At 37.9% G+C, this 19,721-nt stretch overlaps 1 protein-coding gene across 1 annotated transcript in view; it reads right to left on the reverse strand.

Annotated features, from left to right (window-relative positions):
- LOC138027785 (U4/U6 small nuclear ribonucleoprotein Prp31-like) overlaps positions 1 to 19,721 on the reverse strand; it is a 24,500-nt gene continuing 4,779 nt past the window's right edge. Inside the window, exons 2-3 of the mRNA XM_068875399.1 lie at positions 17,604 to 18,038; positions 1 to 1,152 (exon numbers count right to left, since the gene is read on the reverse strand). Of these exons, the coding sequence (XP_068731500.1) occupies positions 961 to 1,152; positions 17,604 to 18,038 (627 nt within the window). The 3' untranslated portion in view covers positions 1 to 960. The remainder of the gene's footprint in view (positions 1,153 to 17,603; positions 18,039 to 19,721) is intronic.

Genomic DNA, 19,721 nt, shown 5'->3' on the forward strand with positions numbered 1-19,721 from the left:
CACAAGCTGTATTCCTTTATATTAGTGAGGAGCTTTTTAGCAGATTAATTTCCTGTACACAACTTTCTATCAGTGACCTGTTAATATGTTCCACTAATGAATTATTAACGAGTTTTGAAAGATACTTACTACCGGTACTCTAAGTGTGTATACATGTACCGGTATATCTAATAAACAGTAACAAAAACAAATTACATCTTCTGGGGGCTATACTATGGAATGCAGGCACAAAATTGCTCAATCATAGCACCACACATGCTATTTGAAAGGTACAGTAAACATAATATTTTGCTTGTTTTCTAGATAATCCAATCTTTCAAAAAGGCCCACAAACTGTGTAAGTCTGGAATGAATAGGAATAAACCTATGGCTCTGATTATGATTGTCTGCAATGGAACAACTTTAAAAAGCCACTTTTTTTTCTCTATTATGCCATGTGAAGAGTGAAATTTCAGGGAAAAAAGCTTGAATAATTATGTTCTGAAAGTATAAACAAGCAACATCATTTTGTGAACTTGCAGCTGGAATCATCAATTTAAATGAAGGCAAGCAGCCAACCATCAAACAACAGTACTTGTGATTGATATAACTAACTAGTAAATAAAAAAGGGTAAATCCATAGACCGAATTCATAAATGGCGGTCAAAAAAAATTATATTCTTTTGTTTGTGTGCCAATTAGCCTCACTAGCCTTGTTGCATGGACAAAATACAATAGAAATGTCGTTCAAAAGCGAGGCTACTGAGTCTAATTAGCACATAAACAAAAGAATACATTTGTTGGCCGCCATTTATGCATTCGGTCCATGTTCTACGCTTCTTCTCTGCAGATTCTTTAATCCCTTAAACTTACGTAACCTAGTTTCCAAACCCCCCACTTAAGGAAGAGGAGAAACATTATGTTCTATTCTAATTACACTATACAGTACATGAACTATTCACACAAGAACATTTATAATTATTATTTCTTCACTTTGAGAAAGCCAGCCGTGCTTGAGAAATATTTGGCATTTTCAACTTTCTTCTCCACAGCTTGAGGGCTGACAATTTCCAGTCCTTGAAGAGGAGTGAAGGCCACACTGGATGCTGTTCCAGATACAGCTCTGCGTACTGTTGTTTGACCTCCCATGACTTGAGACTGCTGTAGACTCCTCTGCAAAAACAAAGATGTAAAGCAGGAGTTAGAAGGAGAAAAAATGCAATATTAAAGGACAGTGTCATGCTATTTCAGTCAAACTTCAAAACATTAAAATAATTATGTCTTTGCATCAATCAAACCAAAAAACTAATGGTGTAGTTTTGTTGCCAATAAGAACTGAAGTGCACTGAAGCTACATGTATTCTTTGTTATTTGCATCCATGGATGGAGAGGATGGAAATGGATTGAAACTTGAAAAAACTGGCCAGTTTTTTTAGTTTGGAGATGGCATATGCAGAAAGTTGCTAACTCATACTGGATTATGTTTGCCAGGGTTCTTTTCATAAAAAAATGTAAGTTGTTAAGTCTAGGGGCTACGTCACGCTTCAATAAACTGGATATCCATTGTTCTTTATCAAAAGAACCATTTGTTTTTTTTTTTTTTGTTTTTTTTTTTGTTTTTTTTTTTAATTTATTTATTTATAAATAATATTTACAGGACGAACACTTACACTACTTACAATACTAATATTATACTTACATACATATATGTTGCACTGCTCATACTTACAGTATTTATACAAGCAAGCAGGACAAACACTTACACTACTTACAATACTAGCATTATAATTTTTTGTATTAATAATTTTTGTTTTTTTACTTACAAATCGCTTCCTCTACTTACACGACTGTACTTACATTATTTACATTAGAGTACTTGCGCTATTTACAAAACAATATTTTCACCACTGTACTTACCAATATGATACTTAAGTTACTTGCAAAACAATTTTTACACTACTTACAATGCAGTGATTACACTACGACAGATTAGGTGACAGCACCCATTTTTGTTATTCTTGACTTGACAACTTAGTAAACAACGCAATCACAAACACAACTGCAGGTTCTCGCCCACGCCTCGCATCACTCAATCTGTATTTATTGATGAAAAATTTATGTTTTTAAAACAGGACCATTTCTTTTTGAAAACATGCATGGAGTTATTAACTATCGCAATTTTGTTTTCGATTTGTAAAGTGTTGTAAACAAGCTGTTTATACATTTCAAAACTTGGTCGTGTTTCTTTCAGTTTACAGGTGTAAATATGATGTCTGGCAAGAAGTATCAGATGGTGTAGTAGTAAATTTTTTGATTCAGTAACTATACCAAGAAGTGTGCCCTCTGTGGGGACGAATCCTTCCGTGTTGGAAGTGTTGTGTGCTAACCATTGAGAAAAATCTTCCCAAAAGGATTTTGAGTATTTACACCTCAGGAATAAATGAGTTAGATTTTCAGTTTCTTCTCCGCAGAAAGTACAAAGATCAGACTGTTTCAATCCTATTTTGTAAAGATAATCGTTAGTCGCGATTCTTCGATGAAGAAGTTTGAATTGAAATTCTCTAAGTTTTGTTTCTTTGGTGCATTTAAAAGCCAGTAAATAGGTTTTTTCCCAATTAACTGTTGTGGTTTCGGCTGTTACTATATCTTTCATCCACTTGTCTTGGCTTTTTAGAGGAAGTGTTTTTATTTTTTATTTTTTTCTCAGTGCATGAGTGGCCGGAATTCAACAAATCTTGCAATCTGACTGGTTCTGGGAGCAGGCGGATTTTCTCATCCAGCCCGCTCACGGAGGGCGGAATCCTAGCCTTAGTTACGTGAGCTTGTGTGATGACTCCCTTTACATAACAGATCTCCATTTAAAAATGTACTTCCCCATTTAAAAATGTACTTGAAATTTTGAGTATCTTAGTTCCTGAAGAAACCAATCAGATTGTAGATACATCTTAGGTGAGATCTTTGGGAACTAAGTTACTGTGTCAACCAATCAGATTTGATTTGTAATCCGAACCTTTTTTGCTAGCAAATAAGTTCCTCAACAAACCAATGGCATGAAAGAAAATACACACGTTATTTCTAAATTTAGGTTCATCTGTTTTATTTAACTCGACACCCAAAAGGATAGACAACAACGGGTGATTCATTTCTAATTTCCTGAAAGCAACTGTTATATTTCACTATCAATATTGCATTTTTCTCCAATTAGGATTACAATGAAAGTACAGGAATATTTGTCTTTTTAAGCGAAGGGTGTACTTCTGTATATTTCATTTCTCTTTACTCAAAGTGTGTGGGATCGGCTTTGTACAAAGTACATTTTAGGCGACAATTCTGGGCACGCTCGTTAAATTAAAAAAACGTACAAAATGTTTTAAAATATCTGATCGGCCCAATTTCATTAGCGCTGCTTTCGTGACCTCAGATCGTTGAACAAAACCTCTGGCAACCCCAACTGAGATATCAAATATCAACATTTGGGAACTAAGTTCTCCATTGAACCAATGAGAAAGGAAATTATTTTTATCACTGACATGTGGCAAAACAATTCAGTGGAATCGCGCTGTAGACGAATCGTTGACCAAGCGTAGATAAAAAGCCGCCAATTAACCGCCCGTGTTCATTTCTTTTCGAGGCGATAACCGATCGAACATCCTTCTGTTGTTCATATCTTCATCCGCTAAAAATATTAAATCAAATAACAGAAATGAAGTTTTATAAAATATTAATATTTTGTTTCAAACAGCGTTCATGTTTCCATGCACTTTTGATTCTAAACGATGCGATAAGCGAACCTTACAAATGAGCGAGCGAAGTAGTGAAAAAGAAGACTTTTAAATTTGCATTGGTTGTCGCGGTTGAGACTGTATGTGATAGTTGACACTACAGGGGCATATGAAAAGGACATTAGCATTTGACCTTTTATTGAGATATTCGGGAACTAGGTTACTGTGTCAACCAATCAGATTTGGTTTGTAATCCGAACCTTTTTTGACAGCAACTAAGTTCCTCAACAAACCAATGGCATGAAAGAAACTGCACAAAGTTATTTATAACATTTAGGTTCGTCTGCTTTATTGAACTCGACACGAAAGTTAATTTCCTGTACTGCACTATCATTTTTCTTAAATTATGATTCCAATGGCGGCTGAAAGTACATTTTACATGTTATCGAACCGTGCACATTTATACGTTTTATTTCACTCTATTCAAAAATTACGGCGGGATGGGCTTTTAAAATATACATTTTATGCAAAAATTCAGGGCACGCACGTTAAATAAAAGACGTACAAAATGTTTTGAAATTCTCATCGGCCCAATTTCATTAGCGCTGCTTTCGTGACCCCGGATCGTTGGGCAAGGCGTCTGGCAAGCGCAACTGAGATATCATTTGGGAACTAAATTCTTCATTGAACCAATGAGAAAGGAAATTACATGTCAGAAAAACTCGTAGACGAATCGTTGACCAAGCGTAAATAAAAGGCCGCCTATTAATCGCCCCTGATGCGGTGCTCGTTTCTTTTCGAGGCGATATAAACCGATCGAATATTCTGTTATTCATATCTCCAGCTAAGAAAAATATTTAATCAAGAAACAGAAATGAAGTTTTATAAAATATGTTAAAAAAAAAAAAAAAAAAAAGCTGAAGGCTTTGCTTGTCCCAGTTGAGTTTGTATGTGACAGCGGCATTGCAGGGACATACGAAATGCGAGCCAGACTGCAGGACATTGGTATTTAACCTTTCATCCCTTCACACTGGATTCTCGCTAAAACCGGTCAATAATGTGAATTGCAACAATGACGTTACAAATGCAAGATTTTTGTATACAGTGTATCATGTATACTAAAAGATGAAGCAAAATATTCTTACTAAGAGAAACCGAATTTATACCGTCACTTGCAAGATGAAGTAATTACTTGAAATCAACAAGCTAAATCACATTCTAAAAAAAACAGTGCTCACCATTGATATCAGATTGTTGCCTTTCGAATGCTTTTTACTTAACATGACAACACACAACATAATACTGTATTCAGGAAATGCATGAAGAAAAATGAACAACGACACCTCCCGAAAGGGGAAATCGTGAGGTTATCCTTACGTAAAAACAATTTTCCCAACTAACAATTTAAAAAAATCTAAGAATTAAACATTCACTTTTACAACTTAATTAAAGATATGTAGATTGCAAATCACTTACCTTGCCAATTTCGTCTTGACTCATTGAAACTGACGATTTTCCATGGGGTATTCCACGCCAAACTCTTCCTTTTGACAGAATTTAAACGGTACATCCAGTTTCCAATTTTTCAAGTCAAGGGGTCGTTTCCCTCCTTGAAGACACATCGGCAAGAGCTTTACTCGCTTCGCGCCATTTTGTCATTTTTGGCGGGGAAGCGATGAGCATTAGCGGCTGTGTTGCCTAAAATACATTCTCCATCGAGATCAGTCCAGATTTACAGTCTTAACCACGCAAACATGCCAACAGATCAGAGTAATTGAAAACAGAGTATAGCTCCCAAGATGTCTTTTTCAATCCTGTCAGTTCTTTGTGAGAATTCTCTCTTTGCTCGAAAGCGAAAAGAAAGAACTCATGAGACTTCCTATTGTTATCGGTTATGTATTGTTTGTTGTAATCCCAAGTGGCATAACTGCTAGTTGATAGGCCAAACCGGTAACTAGTTTCAAGATTGCACTAACCATTAAGTGGCACGTGTAACACAATGTCAAACCGATTACTTTATGTTGACATACAAGACAAACACCAGTGAACATTCCGTTTGTGCAATGCTTTTCAGACCGGTAGTGCACTGTCGTAGAAGGAATTAGAATTGGTTCAACTTTTAAAACGTTTTACGTCTTTTTTGGCATAAATTTTTGAGGGTCTTTCAGACACCAATACTTTTCAGCCACGGAAATAACAAAACAACCTTGAGTAGAATTATACGATTTCCCTTACTCCATGAAAACAAATTAATGCTTCTGGTGTGAGGAAAACACATACCAGCACCAGAAGATGAGGGATGTATGCCTCAGGATGCAGACGGCAGAGCGGCAGAATTACCGGGGTATGGGGAAACGTGGGGGAAGGGGCGCTCTATCTACAGTTGCTTAAGATCTTCAAAATATACGTTACTATACATCGAAAAGAAAAGAGATGACTATGTCAATGGAAACATTCAAAGTGTCGAATAACGTTGGTGTTACTTTTGTAAGCGATGATAACGATGTTGACGCCAAGGTTGTTTTGGAAAGTGACGAGGACTTCATCTTAGGCAGGACCTGATCTCAGTAACACAACTAGAAAGCACATTGGTCAATGACGATGAAAATATCATGGGTGTTTGACAATAAGTTGCCGTCGTGTGGTAATAGCATTATCTCGCGTCGAGATTACAACGTTGATATTTTGTTTGAAAGCGATGAAGTATCCTGCGTGTAGACGTCTCCTATTTCCTTTGTTGCACTCGGAAATAGGAGACGTCTGCCCACAGGCTAGCGATGAAGAAGAACCAGAAGAAAATACCCTGTTACTACTGCCACACCTGCGAAGGATCTCTAATGATGCAAATTTACACAGTTGTGATGATCTAGTGACAGAGACATATGTTCACAAGCTATAATCTAATTTTTCACCTATAATTATTGGTACAGGTATAATGCTGGGATCGCTTACAATATGTTCAGCTCTTACTTGTCTTCCTTGGTGTTGTTCTTTAACAGTGCATTATCATTATGTTTTTAGAGGTACAGATCTGCGATAGTTATACAAATAAAAACCGGGCTTGTGCTTGAGAGCCGCCTCAAGGATAGTCTGAATCAGCGTCAATTTTTCAACAAATTCATAGCTTCTTCCAAGGGCATGCTGTTGACTTCTTCCTGAATTAATAGGAAACAAGATATTATATTCAAGAGATTAGAAGCCGAGTGGAGATTTACTGTTTCGAAATTGCTCTGCGTTTCTAAAAATTCTCAAAAGCGTTGAGAACTTTTCAGGACCGAAAAGTCACTTAACCGTGAATATTCTATGAAGCTCGCCTTTCTTTAAACATGTCAGTTTCAAGACTAGAAAGGTCAATGGTCATTGCAAGGTTTTATGCTTCGCGAAATCCTCGCTTTTCACTGTACAGAAGAGAATAGAGCACGCGAAGAGACTACAAAGGAACTTGTGCATAAGTTATCCAGCAAAGGTCTTCCCGACCCAAGAAATTGTAATACAGATTAAGAAAGCAAAATGGGGCATGCGCAGTTGCTTGTGGACAATCAGTTATTACCACAATCTTGGCAAACCACTAGTGGTTTTATATAAATAGATTTTGTGAGAAAGAAACGATATAAGATCGGTAAGAGGCCTCTTTTGAGGGTTCCAAGGTTTGCATCAAATACGCGGCAGCGTGTAATGGGTTTGGGCCCGGTGCTATTCCTCCCATGCAACTGATCCTAGGATCACTCCACTCTCAAGCTTTGCGAAATTGGTGAGTTGCGCCACCACGTAGGTCGGTGAGAAGTGTAGGAATGTTCCGGTTTACTTTTTATTTTTTGAGAAAAAAGCGGCCTTTCCCACGGGGGATACTAACAGCATTTCACAAACCACGCTACTAAAAAATACATGTCCATGAGTGGCATTTTTCATCTTTCATGTAATAATTTGCTTAAGTAGCAGACTGGGTTCGATGCGTGACATATATTGTAAGCACACCGCCTTCAATTTGACAGCAAAACAAACTGGTAAATCACTTCATTTGATTTCACTTGGCTAGGACTGCAAGGTAGACTGTTCCAGAGAGTTGCACCTCTACAACTAAAGCTCTTTTTTAGGTAGTTAGTTCTTGGTAAAGGGTCATTTAATTTGTTTGCAGTCCCTTAAGACATAGCCTGGCGTACTGCGCTCAGTAAACATAGAGGATAAGTAGTCAGGCACCAGATCATTAAGAGCTTTGAACACCATTAAACCTAGCTGAGTTTGACACTGGGCAATAAGGTCTTTCCAACCAAAGTTGTTGTAACAAGTACCTAGCGTCAGCATCATAGGAGGAGGAGGTCAAAATGCGAGCAGCACGATTCTGCAGTTTTTTGTAATTTTTGTAAAAGCGCTTTGCCGCAATTCCCCCAGACAATACTACAATAATCGAAATGGGGTTGTACCAAGGCATTGTAGATGTACTGCAGTATTTCTGGCGAGACAAAAGGTTAAATTCGCTTTATGGCCCCAATGCCGGAGGCAATCTTTTTGGATAGTGTGTCATGTGACTATGCCATGCCATGTTATCATCAATAAGAATCCCAAGTGATTTAGTAGTAGAAACTTGTTTTATAGGAACATTATCTATCAAAAGTTCAAGGGATTCAGATAATGTACTCAGTTTTCGTCTAGAACCAATTAACATAAACTCGGTTTTAGTCGTATTTAGGGTAAGTTTGTTGCAGAGAAGCCAATTGTGGATGTTACTTAAATCACGATTCAGACTAGACTGCACTGAGTGTAAGTCTGCGCTAGAATGTGTTATGTGGGTGTCGCCTGCATACATCCTAGGTTGGCAGAACGATTAACAATTTGGCAAATCATTGATGTAGATCAAGAATAGAAGAGGGCCTAGGATAGTTCCCTCAGTGACCCCACAGCCCAGAGAACAGACTTTGGAGAGCGAACCATTGACGACACATTTCTGGGTGCGGTTATTTAGATACGACTTAAACCAATCGTAAGCAGAATCTTGTATTCCGTACAGACTAAGTTTAGCTAAAAGAACATCGTGATCAACAGTATCAAATGCTTTTTTGAAGTCCAGGAAAACCACTGCATTTACATTACCGCAATCTATATTGAAAGCCCAGCTGTCAGTCGCTTCTAAGAGAGCAGTGACAGTCGGATGCAAGGAGCGAAAACCTGATTGTTGTTTTGTGATTATCTCTTCATTAGCCAAAAAACCATATAATTGATTATACACTATTCTCTCGAACACCTTAGCTATTACTGAGATAACAGAGATTGGCCGATAATTATTCACATCAGTTCGCTCACCTTGTTTAAACAATGGAGTCACTCTAGCGCATTTCCAGTCACCAGGAAAAGAACCCGAACTTAAAGACTTGTTGAAGATATTACATAAAGGGATCGAGATAAGATCCGCTCTAATAGCCAATAAGGGCTACCTCAATGAAAAAGTGTTTATTGTAAGCACGACATGGGCAACACAGTGCAAACCATTTTTGTGTGTTATCACTAGCCCAAATTGGCCCGAAAAGCCAGTCTCGCTTTTACCGTGAGAAACGAGGGAGACACAAATGCGCCGTAGTGATATGCAAACAAACTGAGGGGTATCCTCGACAATTCGGCGAGCAAGCTTCTTTTCAGAGGGCTATTTGACATTTGTTGAAAAGTTAATAGGAGGAATTTGCAACGTGAACGATGCTATCTACCTGTGTCCACAAAACTATTGTTTTCACAGGATAGCACTGCTGTTATTCAGTAACTGTGGCCTGTGACGGACGAAGAAAATTTCTACTAAGCTTTCCTCTTATAAATTTGAATACACGGTTATCCGGAAAAAAATCGCAGAAAGGAAAGATAAACTGAGAGAACGAATGATAAGATTTCTTAACAGTACATACCTGTGAGAAATTAGACTTTTTTCCTTCTGTTACACATTCTCCCACCTAAAAACACATTTAACGAAACCTATATCAAACCTTCAATAACAGCAAAGAGTTGACGCCACCTTAATCTCATACAAGCCACAGCTTCTTGCGTCCGGTTGCTGAGGTGTTTGCGCCCTGGTTGTTTTCCAATAGGAAACCTCCATCGTATTTGCCGCCATTATTTTCCTGTCGTTCGGTCAAATTCAATGTTCAATTCACCTCATACAGCTAAAAAATGGTTCTCCACCTTTAGTTAAAAAAAAAAAGTCTATGTCAAATGACTTTAAAAGAGCTAGTCAAATACGTATATATTCATGAGCGGAAAGTCAGTTCAGCTTCCTTTCTAGTGTTCCTTTTTTTCCCGAGAATTATTGCGAATATTTGTAACTGATTCTTACTAATTGTCGAAATTATTTTCGCTGACAGTGGGACGCTGCATTTCGCGATGCCGTGATTTTAGCAAAAATTGCGAATTTTGTGAAAAATCGCAAGAATCGCAGAACACAGAAAAGGTCGGAAACATTAGACGCGGACAAGACTGGCGATTTTTTTTCGATTTTAGCGATTTTTGCAAAAATTGCGAATTTTGCGAAAAATCGCAAAAATCGCAGAACACTGAAAAGCTAGAGAACATTAGACGCGGACAAGACTGGCGATTTTTTTCGATTTTAGCGATTTTTGCAAAAATTACGAATTTTGCGAAAAATCGCAGAACACTGAAAAGCTAGAGAACATTAGCCGCAGACAAGATTGGCGATTTTTTTCGATTTTAGCGATTTTTGCAAAAATTGCGAATTTTGCGAAAAATCGCAAAAATCGCAGAACACTGAAAAGCTAGAGAACATTAGACGCGGACAAGACTGGCGATTTTTTTCGATTTTAGCGATTTTTGCAAAAATTACGAATTTTGCGAAAAATCGCAGAACACTGAAAAGCTAGAGAACATTAGACGCGGACAAGACTGGCGATTTTTTTCGAATTTAGCGATTTTTGCAAAAATTACGAATTTTGCGAAAAATCGCAGAACACTGAAAAGCTAGAGAACATTAGCCGCGGACAAGATTGGCGATTTTTTTCGATTTTAGCGATTTTTGCAAAAATTGCGAATTTTGCGAAAAACTCGCAAAAATCGCAGAACACTGAAAGCTAGAGAACATTAGACGCGGACAAGACTGACGATTTTTGCAATTCTAACGATTTTTCAAAAATTGCGAATTTTGCGAAAAATCGCAGAAAACGGAAAAGCTAGGGAACACTAGTTGCCAACAAGAGTCGCAATTCTTGCAGCTGCGTGCAAACCTGGACATAAGTGAACACATTATCCACCTTTCTCATCCACTTCATGATTTTAATTCCGATGGGTTCTCTGTTCTCTTTATTTTATCTATCACGAATGGTTCGGCCGCAAGTACTTTCAGATTATTTTGAAAAGTTGACTTTATTGTTACTCCATCGCTCGGCAGACAGGGCCTGCGCAGAAAGTTCTTGAATTGGGGGGGGGGGGGGGGGGCTGAAAACGAATACGTGAGCCAAATTGTGGAGGGGGCACATGCTTGAAATTTACTTTTTGTTGTTTTACTTATTTATTTATTATGATTATTTTTCTTTTGCGCGGTTGCTGAGAGAATGTGGTCCACAGGCTCATTTCATTGAATTGTTGGAACTGATATAATTTTTATGCCTTACCTTTTTCGTTCTAGACGTCTCCATCAGCTTTATGCTTGCATTTATTATCTGTATTGTTGTAAACAATAGGAAGTTAAGATTTTGCCTCTAACCCTATCGTTAGGACGTGTAGCAAGACTGATGGCAGGCACAAGAGACCTTGCCAGTCCTCGATTTTTGCAACCAGGAACGCTGCAATAGGTACCGTGACCCTCCCACAACTTGTTGGGCTTAGCTTTGACCAAAGGAATCTTATTGACAACGATAAGTAGGTTTGCTGTATACTCGGAAAGGCAACCGCTCTTAATATCTTTCAAAGAGTAAGCAGAACGACTTCTATTCGGGAAAGGCTCCAACGTCGCCGTTCGTTTGTTATCCGCTGGCTTTGCAATCATTGAACTGAAAAAGTTATCTTTGAATACTTCACCGTGTCGTTTAGCCATCCCATTTCCTTGAAGTGTGGAGTAAATCTCTTCATGGCAGAGATCTCTTTCTTAGGACTGAAGTGTCTTTAGATCAGCCAAAAGGATGTTATCCGCACCTGCTTGGCCAACCCTTCAGAAAGCTCAGAGAGCTCTCATCAGTTTGCCAATATCTTTGCACCTGGAAATAAAATCAGATTAAAATATGTTATTTTTAACTGTTTGTTGAGCTGCATCCAATCTCATTGCTCTGCATTATTACATTAATTTTTATTTCTCTTGCCTGGAATTCTCTTTCAACACGACAGTTCTATTTTAGTGGGCGAGATTACAAAACTAAATAAAACTTTGACTTGCGCCGGTAAGTTTGAATTTTTTTCTTGGTTAACGTGACGTTAACGAGGCTAGAGCGAGAAAAAAACTAGAGTTCATAGATGCCAGAAGGCTTTTAGGAAACCTTCGAACTCGGGTATTTCTATAAGCTAGGACTCTACCTTTTCCCTTTAAAGGTTCGCGTGTTGTTTTCGTGACTCACTTTCCCCCGGAATCTCAAAGCCACCGATCCCTTTCCATATCACCGCCACATCAGGCAAAAAAAACAGCCGTTTCTGTACTTACTCCTTGGTTTCTTCTCAGTTAAAAACAACCACCTGCCCTTCTCTCTAAAAATGTTACAGTAATATTCCGAGCATCCTCTCTCACCAAACGACAAACGTATTTTAGGTCTCTGCCAAACCTTACAGCGACCCACTCTTCTGATATCTATTTAGTAGTAGAGAATAAAGATAAAAAACTTGGTTAAATTCTAAAAATAAAATTGATTTGAATCAAGAGACTTTCTCCATTAATGTGATGACGTCTTATCAAACGGGTTTTTATACATAAACCGTGCAACGACGCTGGCCATATATTTTTCCGTGGATAAGTCAAATTGTTTGTCATCCACTAAATAAATGGACTTACTACCGCTTCCTAGAACAGCGGCAGTTGCACATTGATGAAAGCAAAAAGACTGAGGCACTTAACTGTTTCTCTCGTTTCAGCGGATTTCTCTATTTCCCGTGCAGATAATTCCTTTCTCATTTTCCCCTCGCCATGTGAGTGATAAGTCCTGTTGCATGTACTATCGAAAACATCTACGTTATTAAGTCTTGGCTTCGACCTTGCGTAGCGACTCTCCAGCCGCACCACTGTAATCCACACGGTTTTCGTTTCCAACGTAACGAGAACGGTGAGGCGGAGATGTCCTACAGGTCGTGGGCGAAGTCAGCCAGGAAGAAATGGCTTCCTATGGAGGGGTCGATCATCATACTTAGGCAAATACCGCCAAGTAAACCCGCGAAATGTCCCAGAGTAAAAGAAATCAAAGATCCCGTGGAAAAACTCCGTATAAGGATGACAACGGCTCAAATAGAATGGTGGGAAGGCATGGCGGACAGAGAGGCAGAAAAAAAGAGAGCAGCGCTACGGGGAGTCCCTCTTTGCAGAGGATTACGGCAAAGCATGAGGATCATTTGATTGATTTGATTTTAAATTCCAACAAGCTAACCCAGATTCTGAAGAAGATGAGGAGTATGGCATGAGGACAGAGAAGCTGTTGAAATTAATTGCCAGAAAAGAAAACCAGATTGCGGTAAGTTAGCTACTGTCGTACGAAAGGCCGAGGAACTCTGCCCAAGTCACCTTTTACTGGAGACGTGATATAGAATGACTAACGCATCTACGTCGCTACTCCAGCAGGGCTCGTAACCCAGTTTGGAACTCGCAAAACCTTAAGCTTTGTCCGAATATTCGTGTTGTACTTAATTTGCTGCTTTGAAACTGACTTCTGCTGTTGTTCTCAGCGAGGGGAATTGTAGTCTCCGAGTAAAAAGACTTAGATCTTTCTTGAAAAACTGCATCACCTAAATCATCACAACAGTGTATCATTAGAGGTCCTCCGTAGGTGTGGCAGTAACAGGACTTTCCTGAGGCGTACATCCCTCATCCTTTGGTGCTGGTATGTTTCCCTCACACCAGAAGCATTAATTTTTTTAATGGGGTGAGGGGAATCGTATAATTCTACTCAAGGATTTTTGTTATTTCCGTGACTGAAAATAATTGGTCTCTGAAAGATCCTCTAAACCTTACGCCCAAATAGACGTAACGCTTCTTACGACAGTGCACTACCGGTCTGAAAAGCATTGCACAAACGGAATGTTCACTGGTGTTTGTCTTGTATGTCAACATAAAGTAATCGGTTTGACATTGTGTTACACGTGCCACTTAATGGTTCGTGCAATCTTGAAACTAGTTACCGGTTTGGCCTATCAACTAGCAGTTATGCCACTTGGGATTACAACAAACAATACATAACCGATAACAATAGGAAGTCTCATGAGTTCTTTCTTTTCGCTTTCGAGCAAAGAGAGAATTCTCACAAAGAACTGACATGATTAAAAAAGACATCTTGGGAGCTATACTCTGTTTTCAATTACTCTGATCTGTTGGCATGTTTGCGTGGTTAAGACTGTAAATCTGGACTGATGTCGCTGGAGAATGTATTTTAGGCAACACAGCCGCCAATGCTCATCGCTTCCCCGCCAAAAATGACAAAATGGCGCGAAGCGAGTAAAGCTCTCGCCGATGGTGTCTTCAAGGAGGGAAACGACCCCTTGACTTGAAAAATTGGAAACTGGATGTACCGTTTAAATTCTGTCAAAAGGAAGAGTTTGGCGTGGAATACCCCATGGAAAATCGTCAGTTTCAATGAGTCAAGACGAAATTGGCAAGGTAAGTGATTTGCAATCTACATATCTTTAATTAAGTTGTAAAAGTGAACGTTTAATTCTTAGATTTTTTTAAATTGTTAGTTGGGAAAATTGTTTTTACGTAAGGATAACCTCACGATTTCCCCTTTCAGGAGGTGTCGTTGTTCATTTTTCTTCATGCATTTCCTGAATACAGTATTATGTTGTGTGTTGTCATGTTAAGTAAAAAGCATTCGAAAGGCAACAATCTGATCTCAATGGTGAGCACTGTTTTTTTTAGAATGTAATTTAGCTTGTTGATTTCAAGTAATTACTTCATCTTGCAAGTGACGGTATAAATTCGGTTTCTCTTAGTAAGAATATTTTGCTTCACCTTTTAGTATACATGATAGACTGTATACAAAAATCTTGCATTTGTAACGCCATTGTTGGAATTCACATTATTGACCGGTTTTAGCGAGAATCCAGTGTGAAGGGATGAAAGGTTAAATGCCAATGTCCTGCAGTCGGGGTCACATTTCGTATGTCCCTGCAGTGCCACTGTCACTTACAAACTCGACTGGGACAACCAAAGCATTCAGCTGTTTTTTTTTTTTTTAACATGTTTTATAAAACTTCATTTCTGTTTCTTAATTTAATATTTTTCTTAGCTGGAGATATGAATAACAGAATATTCGATCGGTTTATATCGCCTCGAAAAGAAACGAGCACCGCATCAGGGGCGATTAATAGGCGGCCTTTTATTTACGCTTGGTCAACGATTCGTCTACGAGTTTTTCTGACATGTAATTTCCTTTCCCATTGGTTCAATGAAGAATTTAGTTCCCAAATGATATCTCAGTTGCGCTTGCCAGACGCTTTGCCCAACGATCCGGGGTCACGAAAGCAGCGCTAATGAAATTGGGCCGATGAGAATTTCAAAACATTTCGAACGTTTTTTATTTAACGTGCGTGCCCCGAATTTTCGCATAAAATGTATTTTTTTAAAAGCCCATCCCGCCGTAATTTTTGAATAGTGAAATAAAACGTACAGATGTGCACGGTTCGATAACATATAAAATGTACTTTCATCCGCCATTGGAATCATAATTTAAGACAAATGATAGTGCAGTACAGGAAATTAACTTTCGTGTCGAGTTCAATAAAGCAGACGAACCTAAATTTTATAAATAACTTTGTGGAGTTTCTTTCATGCCATTGGTTTGTTGAGGAACTTAGTTGCTGTCAAAAAAGGTTTGGATTACAAACCAAATCTGATTGGTTGACACAGTCTTCTTTTTCACTGCTTAGCTCGCTCATTTGTAAACAACTTACGGTTCGCTTATCGCATCGTTGAGAATCGAAAGTGCATGGAAACATGAACGCTGTTTGAAACAAAATATTAATATTTTATAAAACTTCATTTCTGTTATTTGATTTAATATTTTTAGCGGATGAATTTATGAACAACAGAAGGATATTCGATCGGTTATCGCCTCGAAATGAACACGGGCGGTTAATTGCCGGCTTTTTATCTACGCTTGGTCAACGATTCGTCTACAGCGCGATTCCACTTAGTTGTTTTGCTGACATGTCAATATCCTTTGTCAGTGATAAAAATAATTTCCTTTCTCATTGGTTTAATGGAGAACTTAGTTCCCAAATGTTGATATTTGATATCTCAGTTGCGGTTGCCAGACGCTTTGTTCAACGATCTGAGGTCACGAAAGCAGCGCTAATGAAATTGGACCGATCAGATATTTTAAAACATTTTGTACGTTTTTTTAATTTAACGAGCGTGCCCAGAATTTTCGCTTAAAATGTACTTTGTACAAAGCCGATCCCACACACTTTGAGTAAAGAGAAATGAATTATACAGAAGTACACGCTTCGCTTAAAAAGACAAATATTTCTGTACTTTCATTGTAATCCTAATTGGAGAAAAATGCAATATTGATAGTGAATTATAACAGTTGCTTTCAGGAAATTAGAAATGAATCACCCGTTGTTGTCTATCCTTTTGGGTGTCGAGTTAAATAAAACAGATGAACCTAAAATAAGAAATAACGTGTGTATTTTCTTTCATGCCATTGGTTTGTTGAGGAACTTAGTTGCTGTGAAAAAAGGTTCGGATTACAAACCAAATCAGATTGGTTGACAAAGTTCCCAAAGATCTCACTTAAGATGTATCTACAATCTGATTGGTTTCTTCAGGAACTAAGATACTCAAAATTTCAAGTACATTTTTAAATGGGGAAGTACATTTTTAAATGGAGATCTGTTACATACAAACATTATTTTTTGTTAGGCAAGAGGTTTGGAAATAGAATTCAAATAAAAATATTTCTCTTTGAAATGTTCAGTTTGTAAGTCACTTTAATAGTGCATTTGCTATCAAGTGCAAGTCAACAATTAAAAAAATTGATTTCGGAGAGTAAGGGAGAGAGAGAGGAAAAAAAAAGTTATTTACCAGCTAAGGATCGGTCCGTATAGCGAAAAACTTTGACCTCGGTCACAGTTTTTCGCTATAAGGATCTCCCAGCTGGCAAATACTAAACACACACACACATATATATATATAATATTATGGGTCGGGGAAAACAGTGTATTTACTTTTCAACCATGTTTAAGGAGGTTTCTGGTAACAATATTTATTACTTGGGTGTCAAATTATAAGAACAATTATGGCAACATGAGTGTTTTATGAGCGTTTTCTTTGTGATTTCTATGAGAACACAACAAATTTAAATTCTTCATTTCCAAACCCCTAATGGGAGACTCAAAACATGCAGCCAGAACACAAGTTTGATTCTGAACATTGGATATGAAATTCAAATGTCAACAGAGGGAAACTGCTAAGCTTCTTATCATGGAACAACCCTCTCCAGCCTCTTTGATTTTGCTTCTAACTGCTGATTAACTTCTTCCAAATTAAAATGGCCTCCCAAATATTCATCATACAATTGACTGGCATAAAGGAAATTAATTTGGAGTTAAAAGGGAAGACAATGACTGTAAAATTGGGTTCCTAAATGGGACAAACAGCAGAACTTATCCAAAATGAATACTACAGTGTAACAAAAACCCAACTGGTTTATTGTAAAACAAGCCCCCTAAATTTTCCTAACCACGTCCTTGATAATCAAAAAGACAATGCTACATAATACTCACTTGCAAGCGTTTGGAAATAGAGACTTGAGTCTTTTTGTCAACTGCAGGTGTTCGGACACGGCCTGTGTTCTCCTTTCTTCCCATTGTACCCACAGAGAAACCCAAATCTGTCTGGTACACATCTTCACCGATTTGTCCAAACTCCAGTCTGTTTGCCTGCCTCCTCATCTCTGTCACGGCAAATTTCTCCTTCATTTTCCGCACCCTTCGACCACCTCGCTTTTTTCTAGGTGCATCATCTGGTCTTGGAAGTGCTTTGGCTTCTTTTAGAGGAGGTGGCTCCAGCCACTTGTCAAATTTACCTTCAATACTCTCCCGCAGTTGTTGTCCCATTGATGTATCTGAATTCTCATGGAAGCTGTCCACCCTTGCTGCTAATGAACACTTTGATGCAACCACTCTAGCTGCTTTCTTCCTCAAATCAGCAGGCATGTTCTGTAAAAAAAATATCCAGTTTATTATTTTGCCATTATTTCATAAGTACAAAGTTCATGATGGTGATTAGCTCTGAAGGAAATATGGGCAACTTATAGCCATGCATTAGGCAGGGCTGCCATTAGTAAGGGGCCGTAATCCGTAACACCTGTTACAGCTGAGCCCAGTCAACGTTACGAGTGATGGTTGCTGCAGAATGAATATTCATGGGGAAAAACAAATTGGAATTTATTTATAAACATTTACCTTCTAAAGAAAATATAATAATTATTACTGCCTTGAGTAGTCTGTCTTCCTGATTTTAAGACGTGTTTTTGGTAAAAATCCCAACACTTTCAGTAAAAACCTTTGGAGAACACCCCGATCAATCATTGTTGGATTCCAACGCCATTTTCAGCAACAAAATCATTATCAATGCACCGTACTTGATATAAATGGGATTCTGCTGACCATTTTTTACAGTTCTGTGATGCATGACCATTTCCACATGGTTAGTAAATATCTTTATTCAATGTCAAGTTTATCTTTTTGCGCTGTTTATTTTCATCACTTTTTGGTTGATTGAACCTCAGAGGGCTGGAAATGCATTTCTAAGGGTCTAATTTGAAGCATTTTCTGGTGGAGTCCCCCTAGGGGCTCCGGCCCTTACATGTTATGGGTGAAATCTTGAGTGTTACACCTGCTTCAAAACTTAGTGACAACCCTGTGCATTAGGTACATTGTACAAAATGAAAAAAAACTTCTTTAAAAAAATGTCAATTTCAGGTGCGACAAAACCTTTATAATATTATTTAACAGACCATGACTGGAGAATAGAAAAAACAAAAAGAAAATGAAAAACAACAAAAAAACCAAAATTTAAAAACTGACTAGTCTGACTAGAGATGCATGGATTGTGAGGAGATACACTGTATTGTCTACAATGCCAACAACATCACAGCACTTCATAAAACTTCAGATACTGCAAGTCTCAAAATTAAAAAACATTCAGATGCAATTTTGCGACAAGATACAAAAATTTAGTTTTAGTTGCATAAGCCTGTTTGAATCCCACTTGTGTGATAAGCACAACCACAAGCTTAAACACATAAGAAAGATTGGGTGGGAATGGGCGTAAAATAAGCATTACACAAACATAAGCGCAAGAAAAGGAAATTTTCCTTTTTTTGTGCTTATGCTAATCTCACCCTTGTGCTTATTTCACAAGTGGGAGCCAGCTTGAGTTATAAGCACTTGTAAGCACAACGATTTGGATGCCATCTTGAATTTTTTTCCAATGTTACGTACTAAGCTTGCCCATGCCAAATTTTCCCCTGCTTGTTTCACTGTGTGAACGTCACATTACGAAGGAATTGTGTCATGCACATAATGTCACAGTTACTATATTACTTATTATTTTGCTTAATATGTTCAGATTGAAAAAAAATTCACGACAAAAAACCAAAAAATCCCTTTCATTTCTTTCATTATATATAATGTGGAATAATTTTTATTCTTTTAATGATAAAATTATCGTTACAACATAAACAACATGATTCTGAGCAAAAATTACCTTTATCAGGGATGTAGATAGAAGGTGGCAGCTGGAAAAAACCGCCAGCTATATATTCCAAATAAATTTCTGGGTGATCAAGTAATTTGAGTTTTTGGGATTCGTCATCTATTTTATAATTTGTGAAAAAA

Source organism: Montipora capricornis, chromosome 12 (assembly GCF_036669925.1).
Source record: "Montipora capricornis isolate CH-2021 chromosome 12, ASM3666992v2, whole genome shotgun sequence".
In the NCBI taxonomy this organism is placed as follows: domain Eukaryota; kingdom Metazoa; phylum Cnidaria; class Anthozoa; order Scleractinia; family Acroporidae; genus Montipora; species Montipora capricornis.